The 18,190-nt window shown below is 39.4% G+C and overlaps 3 protein-coding genes across 16 annotated transcripts in view; 2 read left to right on the top strand and 1 right to left on the bottom strand.

The window, feature by feature from the left end:
* The window catches only part of RAD51C (RAD51 paralog C), a 31,846-nt gene extending 21,436 nt beyond the window's left edge, over positions 1–10,410 (bottom strand). For 9 of the 11 annotated variants that reach the window (XR_009731200.1, XM_061390143.1, XM_061390144.1 and 6 more), the window contains exons 1-4: positions 9,990–10,410; positions 6,255–6,513; positions 5,118–5,299; positions 2,821–2,954 (exon numbers count right to left, since the gene is read on the bottom strand). Coding sequence is in view for 10 of the 11 variants with exons in the window: in XM_061390143.1 (XP_061246127.1) it covers positions 2,821–2,954; positions 5,118–5,299; positions 6,255–6,513; positions 9,990–10,317 (903 nt within the window). In the remaining variant the exon portion in view is untranslated. The remainder of the gene's footprint in view (positions 1–2,820; positions 2,955–5,117; positions 5,300–6,254; positions 6,514–9,989) is intronic. The other 2 variants (XM_061390145.1, XM_061390146.1) reach the window with 1 other exon arrangement.
* Positions 6,873–8,413, top strand: LOC133231691 (putative protein CRIPTO3). The gene has a single exon (XM_061390154.1). It carries the CDS (start codon positions 6,962–6,964, stop codon positions 7,505–7,507), a length of 546 nt encoding a protein of 181 aa, XP_061246138.1. The 5' UTR covers positions 6,873–6,961; the 3' UTR covers positions 7,508–8,413.
* Positions 10,411–10,676: 266 nt separating the features above from the next.
* Positions 10,677–18,190, top strand: part of TEX14 (testis expressed 14, intercellular bridge forming factor) — a 149,790-nt gene continuing 142,276 nt past the window's right edge. For 2 of the 4 annotated variants that reach the window (XM_061390136.1, XM_061390130.1), the window contains exon 1: positions 10,677–10,772. The gene's annotated coding sequence lies outside the window, so the exon portion shown is untranslated. The remainder of the gene's footprint in view (positions 10,773–18,190) is intronic. The other 2 variants (XM_061390131.1, XM_061390133.1) reach the window with 2 other exon arrangements.

The raw sequence follows: 18,190 nt of genomic DNA, 5'->3' as shown, positions 1-18,190 counted from the left end.
AGATAGCATACTGAAAAGCAGAGACATTACTTTGCCAACAAAGGTCCGTCTAGTCAAGGCTATGGTTTTCCCAGTGGTCATGTACGGATGTGAGAGTTGGACTGTGAAGAAGGCTGAGCGCCAAAGAATTAATGCTTTTGAACTGTGGTGTTGGAGAAGACTCTTGAGAGTCCCTTGGACTGCAAGGAGATCCAACCAGTCCATTCTAAAGGAGATTAGCCCCGGGATTTCTTTGGAAGGAATGATGCTAAAGCTGAAACTCCAGTACTTTGGCCACCTCATGCGAAGAGCTGACTCACTGGAAAAGACTCTGATGCTGGGAGGATTGGGGGCAGGAGGAAAAGGGGATGACAGAGGATGAGATGGCTGGATGGCATCACTGACTCGATGGACGTGAGTTTGAGTGAACTCCGGGAGTTGATGATGGACAAGAAGGCCTGGCGTGCTGCGATTCATGTGGTCGCAAAGAGTCGGACACAACTGAGCGACTGAACTGAACTGAACAACAAAAGATCAGAAAGAGAAACTAAGGAAATAATCCTATTTGCTGTCTCATCAAAAGAATAAAATATATAATAATAAACCTACCTAAGGAGGAAAAAGATGTGTATTCTAAAAACTATAAAATGTTAATGAAAGAAACTGAAGATGTCACAGATGGAAAGATATATCATGTTCTTAGACTGGAAGAATCAGTATTGTCAAAATGACTATACTATCCAAGGTAATCTATAGATGCAATGCAATTCCTATCAAATTACCAAGGGCATTTTTCACAGATCTAGAAGGGAAAATTTTTAATTTGTAAGGAAACACAAAAGGCCTCAAATAACCATAGCAATCTTAAGGAAAACAGAGCTGGAGGAATCAGGCTCCATAACTTCTGACTCTACTATAATGGTACAGTAATCAAAAACGTGTGGTGCTAACACAAAGACAGGCTTATAGATCAATGGAACAGGACAGAAAGCTCAGAAATAAACCCATGCACCTACGACCAATTAATCTACCACAGAGGAGGCAAGAGTATTCAATGAAGAAAAGACAGTCTTGTCAATAAGTGGTGCTGGGGAAAGCTGGACAGCTACATGTAAAAGAATGAAATTAGAACATTCTCTAACATCACACACAAAAATAAACTCCAAATGGATTAAAGATCTAAATGTAAGACCAGATGCTATAAAACCCTCAGAGGAAAGTACAGGCAGAACACTCTTTGCCATAAATTGCAGTATTGCCTTTTGGATCATTATACCTCCTAGAGCAATGAAAATAAAAATAAACAAATGGGACCTAATTAAACTTAAAAGTTTTTGCATAGCAAAAGAAACCACTAACAAAATGAAAAGACAACCCACAGAATGGGAGGAAATATTTGCAAACGATGTGACCAAAATATATTTATCTTCAAAATATACTAACAGCTCATGCAGCTCAATATCAAAAAAAACAAACCAATCAAAAAATGGGCAGAAGATATAAGTAGAAATTTATCCAAAGAGGACATAAAGATAGCCAAAAAGCACATGAAAATATGCCAATTACTAGAGAAATGTATATCAAAGCTTCAATGAGGTAATCAGCTCACACTGGTCAGAATGGTCATTATCAAAGTCTAGGAAAAATAAATGTTGGGGAAGATGTAGAGAAAAAAGAATCCTCCTACATTGTTGATGTGACTGTAAATCCCCATCCTAAACCAATATCCTAAACTTGTACTCTAAAGAACTAGGAAAAAAACAGCAAACTAACCCCAAAGAAAGTAGAAAAAAGTAATACACATTAAAGTGGAAATAATCAAAACAGACAAAAGAGAAACAACTGGAAAAAATCACTGAAATCAAAAGTTGATTCTTTGAAAAGATCAACAAAATTGACAAGCCTTTAACTAAAATGATTAAGAAAAACAGAAAAGATGCAAACCACTCCAATCAGGAATGAAAATAGGGACATTACTACCAACCTTATAAAAATAACAAAGAGAATACAGTGAACAACTGTATGCCAAAAAATTAGATAACCTAGATGAAGTGGACAAATTCACTGAAAGAAACAAACTACTAAAACCTGCTAAAGAAACAGAACATCTGAATAGATTTACAATAAGTAAAGAGAATGGAAAGTGACAGTTGCTCAGTGGCGTCCAACTCTTTACAACCCTATGGAGTCTAGCCCACCAGGCTCCTCTGTCCATGGAATTCTCCAGGAATTCCCTTCTCTGGGGGATCTTCCCAACCCAAGAATCAAACCTGGGTCTTCTCCATTGCAGGCAGGTTCTTTACCATCTGAGTCACCTGAGTAGCCCAAAAGAGACTGAATCAGTAATCAAAAGCCTTTCAATAAAGAAAAGAACAGGAACAGATAACTTCATCAATGAATTCTATAAAATGTTTAAAGAATTTATACCAATCCTTTTCAAACTACTCTGAAAAGTAGAGAAGGAAACTTTCTAACTCATTTTATGAATCCAGTATTACACTTATACCAAAGCTACAAAAAGACATCCCCAGCAAAGAAAACCAGAGATTGGTGACAGACACAAAATTCTCAATAAAATATTAGCAAACTCAGTCCTTTAGTATACTGAAAAGATTATATACCACGATCAAGCAAGATTTATCCTTAGGAGTACAAAAGTAGTTTAATATGAAAATCAATCAATGAAACACGCCAGATTGACAGAGCAATGGGGGGAAAAAAAACCCACATGACAGTCTCAATTGACTCAGAAAAAGCATTTGATAAACTCTAACACCTCTCATGATAAAAGTAATCAACAAATTAGGGATAAAAAACAGCCTGATGAAGATGGAGCCATACCTTTGAGTGTTCTGAAAGGAAGTCTGAAAGCAGATAAACTTGTGCCAGTAGTTCTGTGTAGTCACGACAACGAAAATAATAAATATGGGAAAGAATATTTTCAAGAGTGAAATCCTGCAAAGCCTTTGGGTGCTCTGAAATAAGTAACAAAACAATTTTAAAATAATTAGTTTTACCTGTCATTTCACAAACTATCATTTCAAAACTCCTGACCTCTTATTTTCACCTTTTCCACTGTTTCCTTACATATTATGCTATCCAGAAATTGTCTGTACATATTAAGACTAGAATTTTAACATCTATGTTTTCGTATTTGTTACTGCCTTCCATTGAATAGAAGTATCATAATGGAATTTCTTTCTTGTTTTTTTCATAAGACTCCAAATTAAGAGTTAAAAGGAAAAATGTTCAAAAGAAGCATATTTTTCCCTTAAAAGCCATAGCATAATTTTATATTTAAGTAGAAACAATGATATAAAATAAAATTCCCTTAGATTGGATTTTTAAAAATAACCAGATTGGTTCTGTACATATTTCAGAGAGAAACTAGCTAAAGATCATTGCATTTTAAAATGTACTTAAGTTTTAACACTGAAATAAAAAACAATAAATTAAATTTCAGAGAACACTGCCTATTACAAATATATATTTAAGAAATTAATTTTTAACCAAAAAGTTAAAAACTTAATCACATAGCAGTCATTAAGAACTATATTCCAGTGCTACATCCACAGTATTTAAAATAAGATCCTAATACACTATTACAAATTACACCTGTGACATGGACAGCTTGACGGACTTTCAGTAGACATATTGGTCACTGGTTAAAAAGGACACCTAGTACTCCAGTGAAAATAAAAATATCTAGCTGATTATATTCACTTAAAGGGAATACAAACATTTTATGAAAAACATTATGTTTTTTAACATTTCTAGAAAAAATAATAAGGACCACACATCCAAAAAATAAAATACAATAAACCAAAAGAAAACAGTCAAACCAGAAACCAGGTAATTTTACGAGTAATTCCTTGGACTGCAAGGAGATGAAACCAGTCAATCCTAAAGGAAATCAGTCCTGAATATTCATTGGAAGGACTGATGCTGAAGCTGAAACTCCAATACTTTGGCCGCTTGATACAAAGAACCGACTCATTGGAAAAGACCCTGATGCTGGGAAAGATTGAGGGCAGGAGGAGAAGGGGACAACAGAGAATGAGATGGTTGGATGGCATCACCGACTCCTTGCACATGAGTTTGAGCAAGCTCCGGGAGGTGGTGATGGACAGGGAAGCCTAATGTGCTGGAGTCCATGGGGTCGCAAAGAGTCGGACACGACTGAGCAACTGAACTGAACTAAAGGACAAGAACTCGAATACAAATTACCTTTAAAAAAACTTAAAAAAAAAAGTCTTTAAGCAAAACACTATATTTCCACATAATAAGGACAAAAAATCTTCCCAACACTTTAACAGTACAATTAATACAGTTGAAAGTCAATTACATACTACACAGAGCCATATAAGGTCAATTGGCTTAATGTTCCAAACATTTCCAGACATGATTTTTCAAGGTCACCCTTGGTTTTCAGAAAAACCAGTACAAAAGTCAACATACACTGAATACATTGAGACAACCCTTACTTATATTAAGGTGTCCAACAACACTAGCTTACACCTGGCAGGCCAGAGCATGATGATTTGAAGTCATACACTGACATACACACAGGTTTTCTCCCAGAGCTCCTGCAGTAAAAAGTGAGGGCCATATAAGATGAAGAAGAGGCAACCCCAGGTGCAGCATTTTCAATTTGTAAGAGAAGTATGAGTTTAATACTAGTACACAGTCAAGTTATTAAGCTTCATGTTCTAAAGTGAAAGTGAAAGTGAAAGTGAAGTCACTCAATCGTGTCAGAGTCTTTGCAACCCCATGGACTGCAGCCTACCAGGCTCCTCAGTCCATGGAATTTTCCAGGCAAGAGTACTGGAGTGGGTTGCCATTTCCTTCTCCATTCATGTTCTAAGTGGTCTCTTATTAAGGCTTAAAAGTAAAAGCCCCTCAATCCTGACCAACTCTTTGCAACCCTACAGACTATACAGTCCCTGGAATTCTCCAGGCCAGAATACTGGAATGGGTTGTCTTTTCCTTCTCCAGGGGATCTTCCCAACCTAGGCCTCCCGCATTGCAGGTGGATTCTTTACCAGCTGAGCCACAAGGGAAGCCCTATTAAGGCTTGAGATGGATACAAATGCAAACTACTTTCATTATCCTGAAAAAAGAGCACTTGGCTAACTTACCTTCTTCCATATGTGTTCCTGCTATAAGCTGCAGGTGCTGAATGCAGGCAGTAGCAAGGTCTACCACTCTATCAACCATAAAACTCCCCTCTGTATCAATAAAAACTGCTTCACCTTCCACTCCTCCAAAACATTCTGGTATCTGCACATCTATTGCCAGCTGCATACTGTCAAGAGAAGAACTGAAATGACCAAATCATTATCATAATCATCAAAGCAGTGCTGTTCAAACTCCAGATCACTAACCTTTAGATACCAGTAAATATTTTATAGGCATAAATATACTCTGCAAGGCAACAGAGATGGTTGACTCTCCATAGTTCCAAACATATGTCAATTAGTTGATGCATGGATTGGGGGGGGGGGTGTACCTATAAAACCATAATTAAGGATTCTTTAGTGGTTTTTTTAGACTTCTGGGTATAGACCTTTTTATTATAAGAAGTCTACTTTCAAACATTTGGCTTTCAAATATATTCTCAGGAGTTAATTCTATAATAAAGTAGAAGACTGCCTGTTTACCCCACTGACCACACTAAACTTTTGCAAAAGAAACCCTTTTTAATATCAAAATAATTGTATCAATTTATCAAGATGGGGTGAAGTAAGGCGCATACTGGTTTGTCTGATGCACATATACACAAAATTAAGAGCACATATATGCTGGGCTTCTCTGGTGGCTCAGTGATAAAGAATCCGGCTGCCAATGCAGGAGACGCAGGTTCGATCCCTGGTCGGGGAAGATCCCATGTGCCGTTGAGCAACTAAGCCCGTGCACACTACTGAGTCTGTGCTCTACAGCCCGGGAAGCACAACTACTGAGGTCTCGAGCCACAACTACTAAAGCCCTCATACCCAGAACCTGTGCTCCTCAATAAGAGAAGCTACTGCGATGAGAAGCCCACGCACTGCCACTAGACAGGAGCCCCTGCTTGCCACACTAGAGAAAAGTCTGAGCAGCAGTGAAGATTCAGCAAGGCCAAAAATAAAATAATCTTTTTAAAACAGAACTTACCATAAAAAAAAAATGAGCACATACATGCCTTTTCTGGTCTCCTAACTGTATACCCACCACACAATACTCTGCTACTTTCATAAAACGTTAGTAAGCCCACCCTTAAGGGGAGAACATTTTACCATAGTTGTGTTTTTCCAACACCTGGTGCACCACAAATTTCTGTTGTTTTGGTTAAGGGTATTCCACCCCCAAGAATATTATCCAGTGCTGAACAGAAGGTAATTATGAAGTTCTGGGTATGCTCCTGTTCAAGAAGTTCCAGGGCTGTACACTTCCTGCCTGACTCAGCTATAACAGAATAACTTGTTTTATTTGTAAGACATTCTCTTCTTATAATTTGCAGAGTTTCTAAGGCTTCCTCTTTAGATATTCCAACTTCTGAAAGAAACAGAAACAAAAACACTTGATTTTAGAGATTTAAAACAGTCTGATACACCATTGTCTTTATTAATTTTAATTTTTAAATAACAAGAGTGATGCCAAGAGTAGAGAAACATAAAAATTTAACATTCGATTAACTATTTTTCAAGTTAATAAAGGCATTTATCTTTGTTTTCTTAGTCTTTGCATACTTAAAAGATTTATCTATTACCCCAGAAACAGAATTCAGAAACCTAAACCCCTTAAGCATTTCTGAGTACCTACAAGAGTATCTCAAAGGTAGAAATAAAAATGTACTTTTTTTCCCTTTTGGTCCTTTTACTATCTCTTTGGTCTTCTGCTATTTCTTTGGGTCTTATGAAGCCATGATAAACTTGTTCTTGAACCCCGGGGCTTGCGACTGAGGAAGGCAAATCTCCCTGAAGGGGCCACAGACCAGAGGAAGATGGAGCGCTTCTCTTACAGTGTGATTTTGATCATGGCCTTTTCCAGAGCACTTGAACTGGGATTAGTCGCTGGATTGGGAGACCTTGAACTTGCCCGTCCGTCACAGGGAGAGCTGGCCTTCAGAGACGATGGCCTTTGGTCCCAAGAGGAGCCTGCAATTCGTCACCAGCCTTCCCAGTTTGTAGCATCCATGGGAATCCAAAAGAGTAAGGAGCTGAACAGAACCTGCTGTTTGAACGGGGGAACCTGCATGCTGGGATCCTTTTGTGCCTGCCCTCCCTCTTTCTATGGACGCAACTGTGAGCATGACTCTTGCAAAGAGAACTGTGGGTCTGTGCCCCATGACACCTGGCTGCCCAGGAAGTGTTCCATGTGTAAATGCTGGCATGGCCAGCTTCGCTGCTTTCCTCAGTCATTCCTACCTGGCTGTGACGGCCATGTGATGGATGAGCACCTCACAGCTTCCAGGACTTCAGAATTAACACTGTCTGCGTGTGCTCTTATGCTACCTGGCATCTGCCTTGCTATACAAAGTTATTATTAACCCACATTTGTTTTCAACATTTGTCATGCAGATTTCATGATCTGTAAAGGCTGTCTCTCTAATGTCCCAACTGAAAGATGATAATTTGTTAGTTGCCTTGAAATAGTGAATAGATTTCCCTGTGGTCCCTAAAAAGATTTCCTTGAAGCACCAATTACTTTCCTCTGCCCTGCCCTCTCCAAAACACTAATTAAAAAAAAAAAAAAGAGTAAGCCATATCTTGTGCCCAACTCCTGTGTTTCTGATACATGTAACTACCAAGGGCTTATGAATAATTTCCTTTAAACAGTTGAATTCTATATTCAGATTATTAAAGGTTACTCTTAATGTGGAACTGAGCATAAAGCTTTGAATGGAATTGATTGACATCAGTTAAGATAGTATCTTGGAAAAGAAGGACCTGTAAGGGGAGCAGAGGAGAAGGGAGGGGGCAGATACCCATGGTGAGAGACAGGGTGCTAGAGTAATGGAGGTGTGTGTGTATCCTGGGTGAGTAGGTAGAAAAGTGGGAGCAAATGGGAGAGATTTGAGAAAATAAAATGCATGTCTTGGTTGATCCGGTGGCTACAGAGAAGTTAAAAGGCTAGGTTGAAGGGCAAGTTTCTATCATCTATAGGAAGCTATATGAGACAAGGCCACCTGTTTTCTGAAGGATTTGTAAAAATAATAGTCTCCTTTAAAAAAACTATCTAAATTCCCCCAATATATAAAGATTGCTTAATACATTATGATTTCTCTATACTATGCAATTATTTCAGTCGTGGTAAAAGAAAATGTTCACAGTATGTTTAGTTGTAAGCCAGTGATAAAACCATATATTGTAAAGCCAATTTAAAAAATATGTATCTGTTCTGTCCAGTAAAAGTGGGAAGTACATTGAAAAAAAAAAAAAAACTTGTTCTCATAAGGTATACAAATTATTTTTTAGAAAATAATGAAAATTGCCTTTTTGCCTAAAACAAGATGCATATTTAAGAAGTGCATGTGTGTGTATTATTCACAGTGAAAATTTTTCATGAAAAATTCATGGATCACTGCAAACTGTTTAGTAAGGAAAATTATCTGATGCACAAATAGTTCAAACAATAATACACTTATGCTTCCTCAACTACACAACTTCATTCCTGACAACACGGCCTGAAAATGCAAAGTACAAAACAAGCTGCTTATAGAAGAAATAATTGTGAGGATGGTATCACTTATGAGTGTGATGTATCAGTGCTTAACTGGGTAAGGCTATGAACTATCAATCTGATACTAACAAAAGACAAAAATGGTGGCCATTCTGGAGCGGTTAGGACTCTGCGCTCTCACTGCCAAGGGCGGGATTGAATTCCTGGTGGGGAAACTAAGATCCCACAAGCCCTGTGACCAAAAGAAAAAAAAAAAGACAATAATGGTGCTAAAGAAGTGAATATTCTATACAATCTAAGAGCCTTCACTCTGGATTTCTTAGATCTGTTCATCCTGACTGCATCATGATGTAGTCACTATGCATAGGCAAGTTACTTTTTTATGCCTCACACTTTTCTTCTATAAAATGGGAATGAAGTACACATAAAACCTTGGTAGACTGCGGAAGCCATCCAAAATGCTCAGTAATTGTTAGCTATTACTATCATTTAGATTTGCTCAGGTAAAACCAACCTGTTGAGAGAAAATGAGCCCATCAAAGGTTGAGGGATACAGTCTTCGGTGTAATATTTAAGACAAACAGTAATACTGGATCTATAACATTTGTTTTAGAGTGGAGAGTTGAAACCTTATTTTCCATTGATAAGGGTAAATGACTGTTCCATCTCAGTAACAGTTCTGCGCATACCGTAGTGTAAGGTGCACAGCGAGAGCAGAGTGACAGCAGTTTCGCTTCTGTTTACCTCACGGGGTAGTGGTTCCCACCAATTTATAATCTACAGGGTTCCGTAATATGAGGTTTGGGTTTTTTCTCAGTGAATTACATGAAGAAAAGTGGTGTCTTTTTTCTACTGCTTTCTCCAGGTTCTGGTGATTCTACTCCCTTTCTCTTAATTTATCTCATCCTACCACGAATCGTGCATTCCTTAAATTGAATCCCTGCCCCTTGGATTTTGGAACAGTGAAAACAGACAGCCATTTGAATTCCAATCCTGGCTGCACAACTTCCTAGCCCGCTCATAATGAAAAGTTACTTAGCTTCCCCTAGCATCAGTTCCTTTCCAAACATATTGGATATAATAACCCACGTTATTTCTTTTAAATGGGTAAATGAGAGATTCCTCGGAACTTTCAGCAGGCACTGGTAGACAAAGCAACTGGTGAATATTTCCAAGACCACAGTTCTAACCATTCAAAGTACTCTTAAGCGAAATCGAGGCGCTGTTTCGTGGTGTAAACGCGGCAGAAGACTCTGACCGAGATAGTGCTTAAGCCTGAAGACCGAACAGAGATGGAGGCGGCACCGACGGCGGCCAGCGTGCCTCAGCTTGTCGTCAGGAGTCGTTACCTTTGCTGAGCTCGGAGGGTTTCACCTCTAGGAGTTCCTCAGCAGTCTGGAAACCTGCAGACGCCAGCTTCACTCGCACGGCCGGGGACAGCGGCAAACTCACTAAATCCCGCTGCATTTCAAACCACCTCCGCGCGCACTCGCGCGCTCCCAGAGCTAGCCGAGCCCGGACACCCGCGTCGGCCGCGCCCTGTGACGTCAGACGGAAGACGGAAGGGGAGGCGTCCGCGGCCTGGCTGCACGAGGCCTCGGGCTCTGGGGCTCTGAGGAACTCGAATACATTTTGACTCATTTGTCCCGCTTCTTCCGTGATTCTTTCAACTCTCATTTAAAGTTTGCACATCAAGCGTATATCCTGACAGTAAAAAAAAAAAAAAAAAAGATGGATGGAGCCCGCAGGATGCAAAAAGCCCAGGCTCAGTTGGTCTTACCACATTTCTTCACCTCTGCCCTGACCCTCTGGGTGGAGGCCTCAGCGTTGTTAGCAGGAATGATCTCTCTGAATGGGAATTTCACACACACACACACACACGTGTTACCGGTTTGGAGTCTGGAACAGTCGAATAGTTTTGGCTCTTCTTGCGGCTGTCCCCCGTTGCTAGGCCCCTCACCTTTCCCGCCCTCGCCCTCGCGAGGGATTGTGGGCCAGCTCCCCACAGCCGCGGGGCACGCTCGCCGCGCGATCCCCGCGCCCACCTACGGCTTCCCGCGAGTCAAGTCTGGAGCGTGGTGGTTTCTGAGACCGTTAGTTCTTCACAGCCTGCCCAGAAGTTAACTGCAAAAGTAAGCGAGTCTTGTCCCCCGAGTGGGCTGGACATGGGCTCCCCTGGTCGTCGAGAGGGAGGCGTCGGGTTACGCAAGAGCTCCTGTTCGGGTACAGGGTTTCGAAGGGACGGCTTACTAAAATAGAGAAGTTTGAGGAAATTGAGAGGAGGTTTGGAAGTTGGCTTAGGAAGTCTTCCCTTGCCTGCTGCTGCTGCTGCTAAGTCGCTTCAGTCGTGTCCGACTCTCAGCCACCCCATGCACTGCATGCAGCCCACCAGGCTCCGCCGTCCATGAGATTTTCCAGGCAAGAGTACTGGAGTGGGGTGCCATTGCCTTCTCCGCTTCCCTTGCCTAGGAGAGTATAATTTATTTAAGGGAGTAACTCATTCCTTACTTTTAGGGAAAAATTCTTGGCCTTGACTTTTCTTCCTAACTTAAAGGAATTCCCTAAATGTTGCGAATCAGAGCCCTTTAAGTACGGAAGATCTAAGGAAGGAAATGTGCTGACCACTTTAGCAAATCCTACGCATTTCCAATGCTCACAGCCATGCCGCGAGGAAAATAGGACTGGGACGGACTCATAGAGCATAGTTTTCTTCAAGCTAAAGTTAAGACCTAGTACCTTTTTTTCTTACCAGAGCTACCTTCAAATAGTGAGGTAGCTCTCGGAGTGGCGGTGGGGGAAAAATTCGAGAAGTATTTGTTCCCCATTTGGTAGGGCAGGGAAAGTCTGGTAGGACTAATCAAAATGCAGTTTATTTGCCACTCTACATGGCTTACCTTCTAGTATGATCCACATGTGGACATGCAGGGGGCATTACATAAATGTTGTCCGCTGGGAGAATTCGGGCTTATGCTTATCAAGTAACCAGAGTCCTGGCTGAAGAGGAGATGGTGTTAATATATTCAGGGATAGCACTTCAGGTAGTTTGGTCAAATTCAGTGGAATCGGTTGTGTTTAGAATTTTCGTTAGCAGAATGGAGTTAAGAAACCAGTCCACTCTGTAGCCATTCTGTTATTTATTATTATTACCTTATTCGGAACATTGGGTTGCTATGGTAGTTATTATTTTCATCCTCATTCTTAAGATTTCTTTAATGCAGTTTGCTCGATAGTCAGGCTTTCAAACTGGTAGCCTAAATTTTCCTGGAAGTATGTTATTATTTTCCATTGCGACGTGGGGTTACTTGATCTTGAGAATACTGTTACCGCAGTATTTCCCTGGAGGTCCAGTCGTTGGGAATTCGGGATTCCACTGGGGCAGGGGGAAGAGGGTGGTGGGGGTATGGGTTGGTTCCCCCATCAGAGGGGGGAAAAATGCAGTATTTTTATGAAAAATCAAACTTGAGCTTTGGAGTCATACAAATTTGGGTTTGTATCACATCTGGGGAAATTACCAAGACTTTAAGCAAGTTAGTTTCCTCACCTGCAAATGGAAATTAATAATATTTCATGGGGTTGTAGGAAAGATTAAATTAACATATAGAAACTAACCCAGAAAAGGTGCATAATCTTGTTTTTTTCTCCATTTAAAAATATTCTAACGTGTATACAGTTGAATAAAGCCTTATTGAACACCTAGCTCAGCAGAGTACTAATGGTGTGAGCCTCAAAAAAAAAAAATCCTACAATTGTAAAGTGCCAAAGAAAAGTGCTTTTACGTATTTTATTTTATTTCACTTGATCCTTATAGTAATCTTGTGAACAGTTTACCAAGGTCTCCATTTAAAATTTACTCGTTGAAGATTTGAATACTTAAGCAACATTAAATATTTAATCACTAGTTTTGTACAGAATGACATGGCAAATAAAAGAATCTATGCCTTCCTGGAGCCTTGTGTTTTATTCCCTAAGTCGTTGTCCCACTCTTGGAAACTCATGGACTGTAGTCCATCAGGCTCCTCTGTTCATGGGATTTCCCAGGGAAGAATACTGGAGTGGGTTGCCATTTCCTTCTCCAGGGGATAGTCCCAACCCAGGACTGAACCAGCATCTGTGTTGGTTCAATGTTGGTAAGCAGGTTCTTTACCACTAAGCCACCAGGAAAGCACCATGGAGCCTTAGTCAATCATTATTACTGAGTTGTGTTGCATTTCTGACTTGTTATCTAGATACAACTAAGTGTAGGAATGAGCTACCAAAATGCTGTCAATATTTACAAGTGATCTAAGTAATCAAATACAGACACATTTTCATGCAGAATGGGGCTGTTTTCTAAAGATGTGGGAGAAGAATAATATTTGTTATAGCTGAGCAGTTTACTTTCTTTTAGCCTAAAAACATAGAACTTTTAAAACTGGCGACTTTGTGTGTTCAAGTGAATGAGAATAGGAAAGATAAATGAGTGCAGTTTGGACTAAGAAAAAACTCTGAGTCAGAGTTCAGCTTTAGAGATGGTTGTGGTAAAGCTTCGCACAAGGCCTTGCACTTAATGGGAGCTCAAAATATTTGTTATCCACAAACTCTTGAGACATTATTCTCACTTGACTTCTGTGATCCCACACTGATGTCCTTCCTAGGCATCTGGCTTTTTTGTCTCCCTTACTTTTCATCCTTTGTAACTAGAGCAGGAAATGTTCCCATTCTTTTAAGGCCCCATAACTGACCTTTCACCGACTACGCTATACTGTGCTCCCCTCTCTGGTTCTCTCCTTCTCTCTCTGCTATCTTATTCACATTCACAGTTCAGTGACTATTTATATGCCAATAATTTGTAAATTTATTTTTCTAGTTCTAACCTGTTCTCTGACCTCCTGATGGAAATATCTAACTGCAGCACAATGCTAAATCTCCAACTCAGCCTATCTTAAACCTAACTCATTTTCTTCAGCACACCAAAAAATCTTTGTCCTCTTCCTGCATTCCTTGCCTCTGTGAACTGAATATCCATCCTTCCATCTGCACAAACCAGAAACCTAGGAATCTTCCACACCTCCTCCCCTTTAACTGTCCACGTTCAATATAACCACAAACTCTTATCAATTTTCTCTCTAAAATATCTTGATTATGTTCATGTCTCCTTTCTTTTTTTTAAGCCAAGCTGTCACCATTTCTCTTAGAGGTACTGCAATAGCCCTTTCTTGAGTGAATTTCATTTTATGTAATTTCCTATTTTGCTCTTAGGATAAAACCAGATTTCTTAATAAGACAAAAAGTCTTGCATGTTCTGGATTCTGTTTACATCTTTGGCTGTATCTTTTTCCTATCTCCCTTTTACTCTTTATACTCCAGCCATTCTGGCATTAATTTCTTGTGGGTGCCACAACAGAACCTTTGCACATACCTCTCTGCTATACCCAGTTAACTACTATTTATCCTTCAAATCTTAGCATACATTGACCCCTTATCTGGCTTTGAACCTCTACTTCCAACAAACCCCCTCAAAACTAGATCAGATCCCTCTGCTAAGGATCTCATAGCACCAGATGTCTTTGTGTGATCATTTATTTAGCATATGTCCCTCCAACTAGAATGAGATTCAGTCAAATGGGGACCATGTGGATTTTACTCGTCGTTTTTCTAGAACCCCTAGCACCGTATAGGGCTTACAGGAGTTGTTTAGTATATATTTGTTAAAAGAATGGATGATTAGATGACTGACCTGCTCCTCTCTCCCATTTTTTTTGTTTTGCACTCTAAAATAGGTGGAAAATATCTATGTGTTGGAAGTAGAAAACAAAATACAAAAAATATACTATAAAACTTATTCATAGACCTTTTTTATTTTTTAAATATTTTAATTAAAGTATTATTGACTTACAGATATAGCAAAGTGATTCAGTTATACATATATTTTTTTCAGAGTCTTTTCCATTATACACTATTACAGGATAATTAAATATAGTTCCCTATTGTTTAACAATTTTATATTTAGTAGTGTGTATCTGTTAATCCCAAATTCCTAATTTATCCCTCCCCACCACTTTTCTGCTTTGGTAACCATTACCTTGTTTTCTATGTCTGTGACCCCATTTCTGTTTCATAAATAACTTCGTTTGTATCCAGTTTTTTAGATTCCACATATAAGTGATATTGTATGATATTCATCTTTAACTGATTTACTTCACTTAGTATGATAACCATAGGTCCATCCATGTTGTGCAAATGGCATTATTTCATTCTTTGTTATGGCTTTGTACTCTTCCATTGTGTGAGTGTGTGTGTGTGTACACCAAGTCTTCTTTTTCCATTCATCTGTCGGTGGGCATTAAGGGTACCTCCATGTTCCTAGATCTTTTCTTCACTTCTTGTTGCTGAGTCAAACCCGGGTAAACTCACCATGCACAGTAAAGCAAGACTACTGACACTGGGTTGTGCTGAAGGAAAGTACAGCATTTACTGCAAGGTCAAGCAAGGACTACGGGCAACTAATTCTCAGAAGACCCAGACTTCCCTATGGGTTAACGACAGGGTGAGGGAGAGAGTTGTGTGGTACTTGATCAGCTCATGAATTTCATTCTCATTGGTTGGTGCTGAGGTAATTTGGAGTCAACATCATCAACCTTCTGGTTCCAACCTGTGTGGAGTCTCTGTACTTGTGGTCAGAGTGCTGTTAACGTCTTCCACCTAGTGGGGGTGTCAGTATCTGCAAAACAACCCAAGGATATGGCTCGGAATATTATCTATAGCTCTTATGGCGGAACTACCTTAACTTTGTTTAATGGCTAAACTATTACTGTTTTGTTTTGCCTGTTTTCCTTTCTTTCTGTGTTTTCTCACTTCTCTGATTAAATTTGCTCTTTGGAACTTAAAGAAGGCCTAGGAGGCTAAAGTTTTTCTACAGACAAAAGACAGGTGGGCTCTGTCCTGGGAAGGCCCCTTAGGGTCCTGCTCAGTTACAATTTACCTCTTTTCTTTGATATTCCTGTCTTGAGTGGGAACAGGTACAGGAAAGGAAAGGGAATAAAGTTCTGGATTGAGAGGTTAATCATAAACTCAGCAGAGGAACTTGGTTTTAAGGGGGCTCAATTTCATTCAAAGATAATAATGTTAACATTTCAGTTTATTTTAATGACCCTACAACTTCATATATATTTATTTGAGTTATGATGAAATTGTGAAGAAATGTATATATCTTATATATCTTTTGTTTTTCACTTAATATTTTGTCAAAAATTTTCTCTGTATGATTAAAAAACTATTTTAAAATTAAGTTTGGGACTTCCATGGAGGTCCAGTGGTTAAGACTGTACTTCCACTATAGGGGGCATGGGTTTGATCCCTGGTCAGAAGCTAAGATCCCACATGCCACATGGCAGTGGCCCCCCCCCCCAAAAATTAAGTTTAATGGTTGGATACTATTCTGTCTTGAGGCCCATCTTTCTAATCAGTGGCCTATAATTGGACAGTTATTAATAACTGAAATTATTTCCCGTTTTTTTACTGTGATGAAGTAGGTGTGCTTTGGAGCTCACTTGTTCAAGCATGCCCATCTGGGCTCTTGAGCTTGCTTGTGCCCTTTCTCTCAATACATTTCTGGTAGTAGAATTCCTAGGTCAAAAAGCACACACATTTTCATTTTGAATCTTCTTTTTTTTTGAACCTCACGGCACGTTAGTGGAAGCCCTGAGTCCTGACCATTGGACGGCCAGGGAATTCCCCATTTTGAAACTTCTCGCCAAGCATTTGGACCACTTAGAGTCCTATTGACAGTATATGGGAACTGGTTTTCCAGCCCCAACCCTGGCACAGGCCTTTGTATGTAGTGTGTATATGTGCTCAGTCGTGTCCCAGTCTTTGAGGCTCCAAAGACTAACCAGACAGGCTTCTCTGTCCATGGAATTTTCAAGGCAAGAACACTGGACTGGGTTGCCATTTCCTACTCCAGGGGAATCTTCCCAACCCAGGGATTGAACCCTCAACTCTTGTGTCTCCTGCATTGGTAGACGGGTTCTTTACCACTAGCAGCACCTGGGAAGCCCAGTACTAGCCTTTAGCAGTCTTTAAATGGTTGGTTGGTTTTTTTTTTAATTGAGGTATAATTGACTTTAAATGGCTATTATCATTTATTATGACTAAGAGAGGTTAAAGATCTTTTCATATAACTTTATTGGCCAAGTGTATTTTATTATTGCAACTATCCCATTATATCCTTTGCCCACTTTTTATTTTTAATGGTGGTGAAATATACATAACGTAAAATTTACCATCTTTGGGAATTCCCTGGCAGTTCAGTGGTTAGGACTTGGTACTTTCATTGCAGTTGCCTGGGTTCAATCCCTGGCCAGGGAACTAAGATCCCGAAAGCTGTGTGACGTGGTCAAAAGAAATTTACCATCTTAACCATCTTTAAGTGTAAGTTTCAGTAGTGTTAATTATATTCACAGTGTTGTGCAACTTATGTCCACAACTTTTTTATCTTGCACACCTGAAACTCTGTACCCTTTGAACAACTCACCATTTTTCATTTCCTTATACAAACGGAATCATATAGAATTTATCTTTTTGTGCTTGATTTATTTCACTTAACATAATGTTTTCAAGGTATAATACACTCAGGTTATAGCATCTATCAGAATTTCTTTCCTTCTTAAGGTTGAAAAACATTCCATTGTATGTATTTACATTCATCTGTAGATAGACACTCGAGTTGCTACTACCTCTTGACTATTGTAATAGTGCTAGGAACATGGGTGCATGTTCCTTTCTCACTTTTTAACTAGGCTACTTTTAATTTAAAATACGTATTTGTTTTTATTATCAGAAATGATAACTAACATTTATTATGGTAGGCCCAGCATTCTGCTCAGTTTTGTCTGGCATTAAAACCCAAAATTCTTTAGCTGCCAGCTCTCTCATATGCATATTCTATTATACAGGCTATTTACCTAATCACTATATTGCAGATATTTTCCCACTTTGTCACATGTATTCAGACTTTATGAGGTTTTCTACTTTATTGATGTTATGTATATGCAAAGTTTATATTTGATTCTTACTTTGGTAACATGCTTAGAAAGTCTTTTCTTTTTAGTTCCCTAGTGTTCAGTGGTTAGGACTCCACTGCAGGTGGCACTGGGAACTAAGATCCCCCAAGCCCTTTCGCAAGGCCAAAAAGAAGTCTTTATTTTCTTCAAAATTATTGTAAACATAATCATCTGCATTTTTTACATATGGTTTATGATTTAATTTGAATATTTTAATCTATCTGGTTTTTTTTTTAAATGTAGGAGAAAGAAAGCATTTTTTCCCCTTCTCTCCAGTGGTAAGACAGTTTTCTAAATACTCTTTATAAGGCAACTGATCTTTTCCCCCACCTGTATAAAATGCTGTCTTTATCATATGCTTTTTTTTTTCCGGCCGGGTCAAACAGTTTGTAGGATCTGAGTTTCTCAAACCTTTGCCCCCTGCAATGGAAGGGTGGGTTTTTAACCACTGGACTGCAAAGGAAGTCCCTAAGATACTTTTATATATGTAGGTGCTACATACCTGGTAT

The sequence above is a fragment of the Bos javanicus genome, chromosome 19, assembly GCF_032452875.1.
Source record: "Bos javanicus breed banteng chromosome 19, ARS-OSU_banteng_1.0, whole genome shotgun sequence".
NCBI classification, from domain to species: Eukaryota; Metazoa; Chordata; class Mammalia; order Artiodactyla; family Bovidae; genus Bos; species Bos javanicus.
This window is presented reverse-complemented; position numbering and strand designations above follow the sequence as displayed.